This window comes from Oryzias latipes, chromosome 5 (genome assembly GCF_002234675.1).
Source record: "Oryzias latipes chromosome 5, ASM223467v1".
Classification (NCBI taxonomy): domain Eukaryota; kingdom Metazoa; phylum Chordata; class Actinopteri; order Beloniformes; family Adrianichthyidae; genus Oryzias; species Oryzias latipes.
Window position 1 is genome coordinate 28,373,344 of NC_019863.2, and position 14,706 is coordinate 28,388,049.

General features: G+C 39.8%; 1 protein-coding gene across 3 annotated transcripts in view; it reads left to right on the plus strand.

Moving 5' to 3' along the window:
• foxp4 (forkhead box P4) overlaps positions 1-6,954 on the plus strand; it is an 86,333-nt gene extending 79,379 nt beyond the window's left edge. For 2 of the 3 annotated variants that reach the window (XM_023954651.1, XM_020702951.2), the window contains 3 exons: positions 291-357; positions 1,172-1,344; positions 1,647-6,954. In XM_023954651.1, coding sequence (XP_023810419.1) covers positions 291-357; positions 1,172-1,344; positions 1,647-1,797 — 391 coding nt within the window. In that variant the 3' untranslated portion in view covers positions 1,798-6,954. The remainder of the gene's footprint in view (positions 1-290; positions 358-1,171; positions 1,345-1,646) is intronic. The other variant, NM_001160466.1, reaches the window with a different exon arrangement.
• Positions 6,955-14,706: the final 7,752 nt, after the last annotated feature.

Sequence of the window (14,706 nt, forward strand, 5' to 3'; positions counted from 1 at the left end):
TAGTAAGCAGCTGTGTGAGATGCAAGACAGGAGGAAGCCCTCAGCGTGTGTAAACAGATGTTCGTTGTAACCAGTGGGGATAATTGTGTGCACACCTGCACGCCAGATATCAGAGACGTTTTAGGCTTGCGCAGCCGCTTACAGCCCGTGGTTGTTTCTGCCTCAAAATATTTGTGAGAAACTGAACAGTGCTCTGGTTGATGAGACATTTTATCACATATATACCGGCACAATCTGTAACCCTTCCTTCTACCTGTCTCTCCCTCTGTGTATGTCTGCTTAATGTGTAGAAGTCCCACTCTGGTGAAAAACATGATTTCAGGCCTGGGCTTTGGATCACTCAATGCCAGCTACCAGGTAAGACACACACACACACACACACAGGCCAGTCATAAGAGGGACACTAATATCAGTTCCCTCTTATAATTAGCTGATTCCCTAATGACGTTCACACACACCCTCCCCCCTGCACACCTCACTTCCTCACACAAGCATCATCTCATCACACACATGCACACACACTAACCCCTTCACTCCAGCGCAGACGCACCAAATGCACTGGGGCGCCAAGTAGTTGTCAATTATTTTACTGCATAAAATTATCACCTGCCCCAGAAAGTCCACCTCTGAGCCTATGAAGATTCCTTCTATGCTCTTTCAGTATAAGAGGGTCCAACCTGCGTCTGCCTTTATTTTGAAGTTCAAACCCCCGACAGAAGCTGCTTTTGTTGGCTCTGATGTTTTCCCTCTTCAGAGACAGATGCTGCACTTTTGGCTGCTGCTCAGTTTTTTTGCAATAGTCCTGTGGAGACTTCTGTGTGATCACAAACACTTTTGACAGGGACTTAAATGCACACAAACAGCTCTTGAGGTGGCAAGTATTGTATGTAAGTGCCCCCTAGTGGTTCTTCCGGATGTAAGATGACAAAAGAACACTTTCGTGGAGGAGCTTTCATCAGTGCAATGAAGAGAAACATCTTCATTTTTCTGAGGGCTTTTTACGTTTTCATAGAGTTTCACAGATTAGAACCTGTTCCGGTGGCTCCACACATAACTCTAAAACTACATTTTTGAAGGCAAAAGAAGAAAATAAAGATACTTTATATAAAAGTTTTTCAAACTATTCTATATGTGATATTTGGAATATAAAGACTTGCATGTATGTGTTTAGGCGGCTCTGGCAGAAAGCAGTTTGTCCTTGCTGAACAGCCCTTCCCTGGTGACCCCTCCATCTGCAGCCAGCCTCAACATGCTTCATGTGGGCCATGATGATGTCAGCTCTACCGTGGAGCAGGTCAACAGCAACGGCAGCTGCAGCCCCACGCTCAGCCCCCAGCAGTACAGGTACGCAAGGACACACAGACCAGGGAAAAGTGCTCAGAAATGCGTCTGATTACATTTTTTTTTTTACCAGAGCTGCCAGGATTACATGGGATCTTATTCTATCTGGGGGAAAAACGAGCAAGAATTCTAACAAAATGTTATTAATCCATTTCTTTTCAACATGCTGGTCTTGGTTTGCCTGATAGAATGTTCTAATGTCCAGAAATCTGTGTTGACGGTCTTTTGGCTGGTTGCCACAAAATAAAAAGTCATAATTTGAAGACCTACCCATCATCTCACCACCTCCTTTCTGCTTTTTTCAGCAGCCACCCGGTGCATGTGAAGGAGGAGCCCACTGAGGTGGAGGAGGACAGTCGACCAGTGTCCTTGCTGGCCGGTGTCACGCACAGCCTGCCGTTGCCGAGCGACGAGCGTGACCTAGAAGAGGATCTCCCCACCGAGGAGTTGGAGTAGAACAGATCCGGGACAGACTGGAGGGAGGGACCTTATCCACCTCCGTCTCCGACCCTCTCACCTGTGTGAAGACAGAAAGTTAACAACAGTACAACTTAAGAGAGAGAAGGAAAAAAAAAAGAGAATGTTTTATTTGTTTTAAAGAAAATTCAAGCAACCAGGGGTGGCACCGAGAAACTCTAAACAGGGTTAGATGATTTTTGTTACTTTTAGATGCAAAGACGAGACTGTGGAGAACTGCTTTACCTCCATGTGATGCTTTCACAACACTTGGCTCAGAGGTGTAACACCACTTGAGGCGTACACACGTGTGCGCACAAAATACACTTGTGAAACCTTGTTTCATCGCCCTCCCTGGGAAAACATCACCCTTCACATAAAGACCCCAAGCGGCATGGACACACTCTCCTCTTCATCAGCCCCGCCACCTGGCATAACCCTCCTCTCTGGGATCTTTGGCTGCCTGGCATTGTCATTTTATCCCAGTTGAGAAGATGCACACAGGATCATGTGTATATAGATCCCTGGGAGAGGATCCCTTCCCTCTTTTCCCTCTTTGTACCCGTCACTTGCTTTTTCGAATCCTTTGATTCGATTCCAATGAAACTTCAAGATGAAGACGAAGGAAGATTACCTCTGACACCTGTGCAGAGCAGGCATCTGCCTACACCTGTTTGTGGGCGCTCAGCGTGGCTGAGCTAGCAGAGGGGGGGGTGTCTCCCTGGTCCCGCCCACCCCCAAATTTGTGTCAGCAGCAAGACACTTTGTGAGGGACATCTTCTTTATTAGGTAGGAAGAGAAACAGGATATTCTCCTGCCCTGCTTACAGTTTCCCATCCCGTCACCCCCCGACCCCTAAGAAGACTGCATGAATCGGACAATTTGGTGCTGTCCTTCTCTCCACCATTCCCAGATGGAGGGATGAGCATGGGGTACCTGGGAGAAGAAGAAGTGAGAGGACACAGAGAAGTGAGGGAGGATGCATCTACAGAAACATTGTGATAAAAAAAAAGAAATCTGTTGATTATTGAATATTACATGAAAAAAATGTGTGGTAGCTTTTGTCCTTTTTTTATTTGATGTTATTATTATCGTTCATTTTTGAGGATGAATATTTGCAAGGTGGAGATCTATTCTTTTTTTTTTTTTACTATCTTTTCTAAGGAGACTGATTTTGCTTTTTGTGTTGTAAGTTGGTTGTTTTCCTCTGGTTGTTCACACCATTCCAAATAAGTGTTGGCCAAAAAAACAAAAACAAAAAAAAACAAAAATCAGGAAAAAGTGCAGTATTGTCCCGACCAACCCAACATCTACTCCCTTCCCTTCAGTCCCCAGTGTAGCAGGCAAGAAAATTGGAAAGAGCACTTAAAGTAAACATTACCCAGATAGATTATTTAATAAATGACTTTTTGTTTCTTTAACTCCTACTCTCACATGTTTTAGTTGTGTATTTAGTTGAGAAATATCTGTAATGCTTTAAAAATATATATATATGAATATATAATAACTGCAGTCAGAGAATACCTCATCCCACAAAGGTTCTGCCCAGAACTGTGTCCAAATTCCTAAAGAAGTAAGGGGGAATTCTTAAAGTGGGACACCAAATGTGGCGACTCTGCTCAGCTTCTGTCAAAGGTTAAAAAGGTTAGAAGCTATCTGCAATTCACTGTGTGAATTTGTGTTAAAAGGAAGTGAGATTTGTTTCTTTGTTTTCCGTGAGCATCAGAACATTACTTTCCTCTACAGTGCCATGCCAAATTTAACTTTTATTCTATTCTATAACCTGCTTATTCCCATTTTATTTTTGTTACAGGTAACCAAAGAAATGTGTAGAAAAACCAAAAAAAAAAACAGTAGGTGTTTTTGTTCCATTGTGTTTCTTTCTTTCTTTTTTATATATTTTAAAGAACTGGCCAAAAGACAACTAACCAGAAGTTTTATTTGTTCTTTTTTGTTTTTTTTTAAGTGTGTTCATGTAAAGATTGTGTTGAAATTTCTTACAGTACTGACCATTCCAAAAACCAAAGTGTTTAAGGCAAACTAAGATCTAGAGAAGGTTAGACACGACTCAAGTTTGGTGTGCGGCCAAATTTAGCATCAACAAATCTGCACAGTTCCTCTGGAAAGCAAATACTGGGGAAAGAAAGTAAAGAAAAAGAAAAGCACTTAAAGCACGGCCCCTTACCCGTCATCATTGGGCTACATTGTTTTAAACACAACCTAAGAACCGACCCCGATTTCTTTCAAACAAGTCTTAACAAATTTAATAAACCAATCTGCTGTCTGGAGATGCCAGTAAAGCAAAACAAATGTGTCTTTCCTCTAAGGCTAGGCATTACAAGGTACTTTTTTCTGCAGTTTTTGCATGATCAAAATGATTTGCTTTGAAGAAAGGCTCTCCAAAAATGTGTGTTGTCCACAAAAAAAAAAGGGTACTTCATCAGACTTCAGAAAAAAAGAAAAAACTTGGTTTTCAAATATCTATTAATGCAACAGAGAGGGAAAACGGGACGAAAATATCTGAGAGACATTATAGAATTTAAGGTTGAGTTCATGTGTTTTTTGTGAAACAATCTCAAGCACTTCAAATGTTCTTTCTTATTTAATTAAAGAACATTTACCAATGGCTTTGTGTTGAAACAGGACTGTTTCCTGTTGCATTCGACTTGTCTACCTGATTACTAAAGTGCAAAAGTGGAAGACAGACAGGACAGCTTGAAATGAGATGAAAACCAAAAATAACACTACCTCCTCTTCAACGCTGTTTGATAAATAGTAAATGAGGGACTGGGCTCTTTTAGTAACATTATTTTCTCCAATCCTTCAATGATAAAAATGGATTACAATTTTTTTAAAATGATTTACTGTGTCTCACAAAGACAAAAAAAAAATGTTATTTGTCGGTCCACATTCTCTAGGTATCTGCTTTAGCTCAAAAACAAAAAGATATTTCTCTTTCCATGTAACTAATAACGACTACCTCTCCGTAAACCACCTCGAAAACAGTCTTTGCTTCTAAAAAAACTTGTCTGCGACATATTCCCTGAAGGCAAACCGATTTTCTGTCCTAACCACCTGATAAATGCTCTGTGATCTTGAACTGTGCCAATTCGTGCAGATGTTTGACTCTTGAGCTGGCTGTAGTGATGGGTTTAACATTTCAATGCTGCAACTTTGGCCCTCTCACACACAGAGGTAGAACAAAAGCAGGGCTATGGATTAGTCCAAATATCCAAAGACCCACGACACGGCTGCATCCTCATCACTGAAACCCACAGACATTTACGGAAAAACTAAAACTCGTAGAGAAAGCTCTTCACTACTTCTATCAGATCCAAACCAAGAGGAACTGCTGCATCCAGAACAGATACGATCTCTAACTTGTGCTTTAAGGTACACTTGTAAACAAAACTGTTTTATAAAGATGTAGATTGTTCGCAGGTCACTGTTAACACATCCATTTCCGCAGCTGGGCATAACATGATGTATTGCTGTATATTATTGCTTGGCTTCTCTTCAGGGCTTTATTTTCCCATTTTCTCCTTTGATTTTGTCTTGTCTTTTTTGGGATTTTTCTCTCTGCACCTGTTAAGCTATTGTAAAGCTTTCAACTTGGATTCCTATACTGTCCTGCTAGTGCCGATCTGTATTTATCATATTAAGTTCCGCCAGTATCTTGGTTAAATAGTTTTTTTTGTTTCTGCTTGTTGATTTGTTTTTTTCCGTTTTTCAGTTCTTCATAAAACGTCTGGGACGCTCAAATTTTTTAAGTGTATTATCAAAAAAGAGAAAAAAAATAAAAAGAAATAAAGTTAGATCAGTGGTTTAGGTAACACATGTTTGTATATTTATCTTAGCTAGGTCTATTTTGATACTTTTTTGTCTCTGTACTGCATTTATGCATTTTTAAGGAAAGAAAAAACAACAAATGGAAACAAACTAAAAAGATTCTACATTATGTATTGATACCTCAGAAGGACTTTTTTCTCAGACAGGACCAAAACCTCTGAAAAGAAAAAGATAAAGAGGACAAAAACTAAAAATATGTAGCCCCTCTCTTGCTTTAAAAAAACATGGAGCTCTAGAAAAGTGTTGCTGTTGGTCTTTTCAGGTGCCAGTATGTGTTCCTGCTCCCTGTGACCCCTCCCTGTGAGCCATGCCCCCCCCTCCCCGTGCTGAACTTCGACCCGCAGAGCTGTCAATCATCTGTAGGTGCCAAGGGTTTGTCACTGAGTCAGTCACCTGACTGGCCGTGACTAGCCTCAAACCTCATGCCCCGTCTCCCAGAGGAAGTTTAAAGACTGACGCTGCGGCCTTTTTGATACTCCGCTTTGTAATCTCAGTGCCAAAATGTGGAGTAGCTCTCAGAGACGCAGCTCATCCTCTGACAACCAAAGGCATCGAGAGCCAACAATGCTTAGTCCAAACCCCTGAACTGTAACCAAACTGTAACCAAACCAATGCCACAACCTTAACCAACCAAAAACCAAGCTACTTCCAAAACTCTCCATCAACTTTACTGATAGTCATTATCCCTCATGCATCCACATGGTGGTGTTTTTGGAGCAGCCAAAACTGCTTCAGCTGGTGACTGACTCAAAGGACGCCAGGAACTCAAATCCTGACGTTTGATTGGACAGTTCTGAGGTGTCGCGTGAAGGGGAAGGGACTCTCAAAACAGAGTATTTTGCCTGATGGTGTTACAAAAACCGAATTAGATGGAACTACCACTTCAGCTCTCCTCTGGTTAAACCTTAGGAATGTGTGTACATTTTTCAGCAGTGACTTTGTGTTTTAATTCTTAGTTCAGTTTACCTCTTTATCCCTTTGTATGATTTTTTTTCCCTTTATTTTGAAAGTGTGACCTGAGGAAGAGGCGGGAATAGGGATTGGGTCGAGGCTTTAGACAGAAAAAGAAGCCCAGCCCTCTTGGCCCTTCACCCCCGGGGTAGCCATGTAATGCCAGTCACTGCCCTTTCTTTCATGCTGTATAAAATCACACACACACATATATCTGTGTATTTGTAACCTGATTCTTCTTGTGTCTGTCCATGCAGACAATAAAAAACTGTACAGTAGGTCTAGTTGCATGTAATCTGTACTAATTATTGACAATGGCATTATAAAATGCAATAAAATACTTATTACACTGTCCAATGATGTGTCTGTTTTTCATCTTAATATTCTGTTTATCAACAATTTGATAAACCACTATGTTAGGGGGAATTTCCACTAACCTTTAAATATTTTTTTCAAAAAATCTCCAAAAAAATATTGTGGCCTAAAAGTGCAATTTAACTGGCTAAAATAAAATAAGATTACAAGTAGATTAGGAATAAAACAGCTTAAAAAACTGAGCTTTAACCTAAATTTCCAACATATTTAAAAGAAAATGTTTAAACAAAAAATATTCTGCTCCCAACAGTCATTTATATTTAAAGTTTATTATTTAAAAATGAATTTAAAATGAATTCATTTGATGATAGAAATGTAATTTGAAGTCAGTCTTGTGAAATCAACTCTATGTAAAAGCTCACATGGCGTTGGAGGATAACAGCGGCTGCTCTTTAGCGATGGCCTGAGGAGGAATGGGCCTGCAAGCATCCCTCAGGCCTTCCAGGAGAGCAGCATTTATTGTGATACAGAGAGTGACCACCAGGAGGAGTAAACAAACCAGACAACCCAGGCTGCATCTCACAAACAAACCAAGCCACCAAAGATTTGGTTTCCACTGACATGACAAGACCAACAGAGTGGGCCAAAGAGCGGAGAACAAACACACGCAGAAACAGTTTGAAATTAACATGGGGTGGATGGATGCTTAGTCTAGGAATAGATGGCATTAAAATAAGTCTTTGGAGAAAATACTCTTACTTTTCTCTTGTTTAACAGTTTCCCTCGGCTGAGTTACCTGTGCTCGTCTCCTTCACAGGTGTGCTACGTGCCCCACAGCTCATCTTCAAACTTCAGCTCTGCACCATGGATGTGTTGCCACGGGGAGAAAAATAGAAAGTGTCTGAATGTTTTTTTATTTTCTGGGAAAAGTTCAAACCTTCTTTTATCTTGTTCTTCCAGTGAACTTCTCTGTTAGTCCGCTGGGAGGACATCCACTCTTGGTTCTGGAATTCCTGAGACATTTGGGAAAGGGAGAGCCCCCATTCTCTAAATTAATGTAGATTTGGGGGTTTGCAGAAATACTAAGCAGATGCTCAGAAAGAGAGGCAACACACAAATGAATTATTCTTGGAGCAGGAGTAGTAATAAGGCACAAAACTGAGGCTAAATGTGTCTCTGTATACTCAATTGGCCAGATGTGTACATACAAATGTGGATTTCATGCTTGTTTCTCTAGGTAAATGTTCGACCACATACGAAGACCTGCTACATAAACATGCATGTTTGCGTAACTGGGTGTCTGTTGAAGACTTGTACATCTCAGCAGCATGGAGAGCAGTGAGGTCCAGGCAGACCGTATGAGTCAGAAAACACGTCTACTGACAGCTATGCTCACCTCTCTCTCCATCATTCTTTCTCGTTTTATGCAAAATCTTCATCTGTGGCCTAAACCGTTGGTCGACCTACAAACAGTATACCGATTCACATAAAACCAACTCACACAAAACATATTGTATATCGGCTGTGGCATGCATCAACATTGATTTCCTTAGTCACTCTTCCTGCTCTTTAAAACGAGTCAGCAATTATACTTTTTTTCTTCCTGCTTTTATAGGTTTCAACTTTCATTTAGATGCACATTTTTGGCCAATTCTAAAATGTTACTGCCAAAATCGTGAAGTTTTTAAGCAAAAAAAAAAAAAACTTTAAAATTCAATAAAAATCAAAACATGAAGATTAAATTTGTGGACGTCTCAGTTTATCTATAGCAAACTCCAAATGTGTCAGTCAGGGCATGAGGTGCCAGGACACTCAAGGCAGACGGTCAGTGATTAATTTTGTAGTCATGTCATCTGACCTTTTTGCCGTGTGTCTTGAACAACTGGGTGAAGAGAGGGGCGGAGCTGACCACCGATCACCAACTGGTGGTGAATACCCTGCTGCTGACGGAGAAGACTCAGCAGGTCCAAACATGTTAGAGTTTGCTCAGAACGTCTGGGTGAGCGCCTTGTCAGAAGAGTCTTGGACGTCCTCATGCCAGAAAGCTTGATTTGGATGCTAGGAAGGCTGGAGACATTAAATCCGAGCGGATGATGATAATATTTTATATCAGACATATACTTCAAAAGGAAAAATTGGACAAAATGCTTTAAAAAAAATGGATAATGGACAGTCTATTGTCAAGACAGCTGTTTAAATCTGTGGCCATAAGGTCTCTGGTTCTTCAGAAATTCACAACCCTGGTGCTGGCCACCAAAGGATACAATCAAGCTGTAGAAGAGTCTGGCTGACTTGTGGGAGCCCTGAGGCAGCTGAAAGGCACCGACAGTCTCAGCATCATCCAGTCACTGCAGAGATAAAAACTCAGGTCTGGGAGGAGTTCAGGGAAGCCATGGAGAAATGTGTGGGAATTCTGGTAAAGGATTTGGCACCTTTGGAGGGCGAAGAGGTTCTCTGCCATTACTGTCTAAAGTGTGGGGGATGAGCTGTTGACTTCGCTTGAGGACATATTTGAGAGGTTGAAGGAATTCCTTGAGGATTTCCTGAATCCCACTGAAACGCCTTCTGAGGAGGAAACAGGGGCCGAGGATGCAGCAATGAGTCGGTCCATCAACCAGGCTAAAGTTCCCTTTATTTTTAAGTTGCAAGAGGTGTGGATTAAAACAAAGTGCATCTTTTTTTAGGACCTGCAGCAGAGCTGATCATTGTGTATTTGATAACAACATGGTGCAGGGATTTACCTCTAAATCTAAGGCCAAAGAAGAACAATTTAACGACGAGGTCTTGGAACATCATGGATTTGCTCTTTCCATTCTCTCGTGTTGTAATGCAGAAGGAGTTGGTCGATCTATGTTCCTACCCTAACCTTTGGTCCTGAGCTTTGGTTCTTGACCAAAAAGATACCATCCTAGATACAAGCAGCTAAAATGAGTTTTATTCTACAAGGTGGCTGAGTGCTCCCTCAAGCTATGTTCACAACACAACCATTCAAGCGGCTACTTCCAATGAAAAGTCTATGTAAACACGCATAAATGCATGTTTCAGGCTTCTGCGCACAAAACTCTTGTGTTCAAGCATCTCTATGCACACTGTTAAGATTGTTTTCAGGCTCCACCTACAAAATGCACTGAATGCAAGTCAAAAGTAATCAGGTTAAACTATGATCAATCAGGGACTCAGATTTGGTCGTGGCACATGCCATCCTTTCTAATCCACAGAAGCGCCAATCATTTGAAAATCGACCATACAGGATACATTTATAATTGTTTGTGACACCAGGTCTTTCATATGTCAGAATAGAGTTGTGAAAGAAAACGCTTGGAGCAAAAATCACGATATTAGCACGGCTTCGACATTTCCCTCCAAGCCTCCTCCAACTTTATGTGGCAGGCATGGGCTGGGCTTGTAAACAGAAGAAAAAGATGGAGTCCCTCCCTGCTTGTCCAGTGTGAACATCAGGGGCTAAAGGGCACATTCAAAAACCTGTGTGTAGTGCATTCGTGAATGTGTGACACATGCCAGGTGTGAACATAGCTTTAGATGGGATGAGGAGCTGAGTCAGCTGCAGGAGGACCAGCAGCTCTATTCATTGAGAGAATCTCCTTCAGATGGCTCCTGAACGCCTTTCTGGGGAAGTATTTTAAACATGTCCCATTGGATAAATTGATGAATAAACAGATAGTGAGTTCATTTAGTAAGGGTTATCCATATTCTAGAACAGTAGCGGTTTTTAGATTATAAAAATTGGACCAGATGCTTGGAATCAAAAGTTGTGGATAAACTGGGAAAGCTGCAAGACCCACATGTAAATAAAGCAGATTTAACCTTCCCCGGGTAAAAGGTTAAACAACGCTATAAAGAGTTCGTAACCCCCGACCCCATATAAGCCTGAGCACTGTTTGAGTGTCATCCTGTTTTTGTATAATACCAACATCACGCTGTTACTTTTGCCTGGGAAACCAAATGTTTTCCGTTTCATGGAGCCTCTCTCAAAGGCCATGAGTCTGATGAGAAGATGGATGAAGCTCAACCACTCTGAGTGGCAGAGTGAGTTAAAGAGACTCAGAGAGAGGGAGAGACAGTCCCAGCCCCAAAACAGAAGCATCTTTGGGGGCAATTGGAACCTCATTTTACCCTCCAGTCTCTTTCTCCTTTTCTTCTTTTACCTCTCCTTCTTTGTTTCTCTCTTTTTTTGTCTGCAATCTTTACACTTTTAAAATTTTAATTTGTAGCTTAATTTAGTTCATTTATGTATAAAATACATTCACAACCGATCCTCTCAAGACGTTACAGAACACAAAAATGCAGAAATAAAACCTCATTAAAGCTGATCACATGTATATGATAAAGAATGAAAACTGTGTAATTTGTCTTTGTTAAAGTTTTAATGCTTTGGGTGCATGTTACTAATTTCAGAAAACATATTTTTGTCTTATCTTTTTTTATTTGTCTTTTTATCTTCAAATGTCTTGTATGACTACAAAGTACTTTGTAAAGCTTCTCAAAGGCAAAGTGATGCTTACCTCAGTCTTTCTGTGACCCGTTTCTTCTCTGATAAAATCAAGACAGGTAGAAATCTTTTTTGTTTAAGTCTTGGAGGCCTTTCCCAAATCCAAATTACAAATGACAAAAACTGTCTTTGCTTGAATCCGCCTTTATAAATTCTATTTGACATTTGGTTGTCAAAATAGGTAATTAAAAAAAAGGGAACTTAAATTGTCATGACTGTTGATCGGGGAAGGGGGGGGGGGGGGTGCAGGAAACAGGCTTGTGACAAACCCAGAAAGAAATAATGATTTGTATATACCATGAACCAAAGCTCATAATAGGGTAAAGAAAAGATGTAGACCTAATCTGAGAAAATCAATCCTGTGAATACTTGATTAACAAGTGAAACAGCTGGGAGGAGAAACATTTAAACATGAAACATAGATTAGGACCTAAATTAGGGGTGCAACGATGAATCAATAAATTGACAACAGTGATAGTCCTACAATCCAACCAGGTCGATCTGTCTGAGGCAAATTATTAATGGAATTGAATTGAATCAACTTATAACTTTAGAAAATCATTTAAAAATGAGATAAATTGATAATTGATCTTGGAAAGTACCATTTGGATTGTGAGATACCAGGTTTATTTTACTATAAACTATTAACGACCACGTGCCATCACAGCAGACAACACATATGAATATTTTTTTGTTTTTGCAAACGTTTTGTGTGTTTGTTTCAGGTAACAAGCAGCTAACTGGCCTGTGTGAAGATTCCAACCATTTTTGTTTAAATCACTGGCAAACTGCCTGTGTGAATCAGTGAAAGCTGATTCGCCGTGGTGACCCCTACAGGGAAATGTTGAAAAGTGAACAACATGGTAATAAACCAGCATTTGAAATTTACAAAAACAAAACTAATAACAAAAAAAAAAAAAAGAGTACAATTACATTTGACGGATTTGGCCTTCATTTAGGCGGTTTGACTGAATTAAAAACAAAAAACAGTATCAAAACAAAGCAGAGTTATTAATTCCAGAAACATCACTGGAAATGTATTAATGCATGCAAATATGACTTTTCCTTAATAACATTCGGTTCAATGCTTATGTAGGCAAAAAGAAAAAGTAAATGTCTTTAAAGAATTTACAAGTTAGCGCTTGCATCGCCTTCAGCTACTTTTTCTGTAAAAAGGCCAAAACAAGAAAAAATGTTGACATTTCTCACTCTTTTACAATTTTTATATTTGATATATTTGACTGTGGGGATAAAGGCTTCAGGATTGTCAGGTGAACGGCCTGATCTGTTTAACTTTAAAGTCAGGCCAATTCAAGTTTAAAAAACAATAAAATGATAATATAGAATTGGCTCAATTTTTACAACATATTCTCTAGATCTTGAGGATTTTGCCAGATAAAAGATAACTTTTAGTTCCAAAAAGGTAAAAAAAAAAAAAATCTTATGTTACTGCAAAATCATATACTGAGAAAATCCATACAGTTGTTATTAGGTATGTGGACAGTTGTTATTAGGTATGTGGTCCAGCAACAAAGGTTCAAGCTTTGCAACCATGATGACACTTATAGTCTGTTGTCTTAATTCCCTGACAGCAACAGGCTAAAGTGACTGGCCTGAGTGTCTCTGCTAGTTAGATGAATGGTCTGGTGATGCGTCAAATAAACTCCAGGAGATAAGGAATGGCTGAATGCAGGTGTGTCTAGTCCTGCCCTCAGGATGGGGGCGCCGCCCTGGAACAGAGCACAACACACACACACTTCTCCCAGTAACCCGCATTGTTGGCAAGGCAATTGTGAAACTATTTTAACAGATATGAAGCGCAGAACTCTGCTGGAAGCCACCCTTTTGTTTCAACAGGAAATGGGCAACGTATCAAAGTGAGATTATTTTTGTTTAGTTTTTAAGTCATATGCCAGAAGCCAACCAAATTTTCCCATCAGGTTTGAAAGTATCTGCTAAGGGTTTGTGGCTCCGACTATTTTTTTTTTTACTTCAGTTTAGATGCCCTTTCAGATTTCCATCAGGAGCTGTAATGAATCAAAACTTAGGACCACAATTTTTTCGATCCGAACTCAACCATATATCTTTGGATTTGTTAATACCAGCAGGGACATTTTATGGCAGGAAGTTAAACCCTGAAAGAAGCAAAAAAAAAAAAAAAAAAAATCTGTTTTTTAAACAATAAGGCCCTCAAACAATAGACTTTTTTTTTTTTAATTAGGCAAGCGCTATGAATCATTTGTTTTACACATCAGGATTATGTGGGGTGAAGGGAAAGGTATTGGTTTTGCTTCTAACAACTTGGTCACAATTTTTCTATCAACATCTGCGCCATACAATAAGCTCAAGTTCATTAGATGGGAGTCAAACAGTAAGAAATGCTCTCCTCCTGCTGTTTTTGAAATAATTAACTGTTAAACCTGCGGTACATAACTTCTACTAACTGAATGAAGCCTTCCAAAGGGCTCTGTGGCTCTAAATTAGAGTAAATAAAATGATTAGGAAATGGATCAGCAGAATTAAAATTATTGTCTGTAGATCTGGAGGGTCTGTGTCATGTCCAATTGAATTTCTCAGTCATCCACATCCGCCTGAAACGAACAATGAAACCAGAAATGAGGTATAAGGTTCTATTGTTCAATTTATGCAAATGTGTTTGATCTTATTAAGCAAAAAGATTTAATGTTTGATTATTTTATCTGATGCATGTAAACCAGGTATGAGGATTGAAGCAGTTTAGATGGTCTTTTAGTGATATTTTGGTGATGTTTGTAGTCGTTCTGTAAGTCACTTCAGGGTTTGTTTGTTTTTTTAAATCATCCACAGCTGCTTTTATTTCTGTTCATTGTCCTCAGACTATATCAGCGTCAGTTTGTCGTGCTCATCTGCTTTATCCCTTTTTTGTTGTCTCACAAAGACAAGTCTGCTGCATTTTGGGCCCTAACACACCATTTGTTCATCACTGCAGGTTTTTGTTAGATAGGCTACTTTAAAGAAGAGTTAGCAACACAAGAAGCAAGTAGTAGTAAATGCTAAAATGTTGTGTGAGCCATAAAGATGAACGGAAAACATGAAGTTTACTGAAACTTGATGAAAAAAGCAAATAAATAAATAAATAAATTTTAAAAAAAAAACGCTTTATTGCATGTTTTTTATGGCTATTTTCTTTTTTTTTCCAATCGTGAGAATTGGTACTCTCAGGTTTAGTGTTTGTTGGGCTGCAAGGGCCCTGCGACAGACTGGTGACCTGTGTAGCAGTGGCTGGGTTAGGCTCCTGAGCCCCA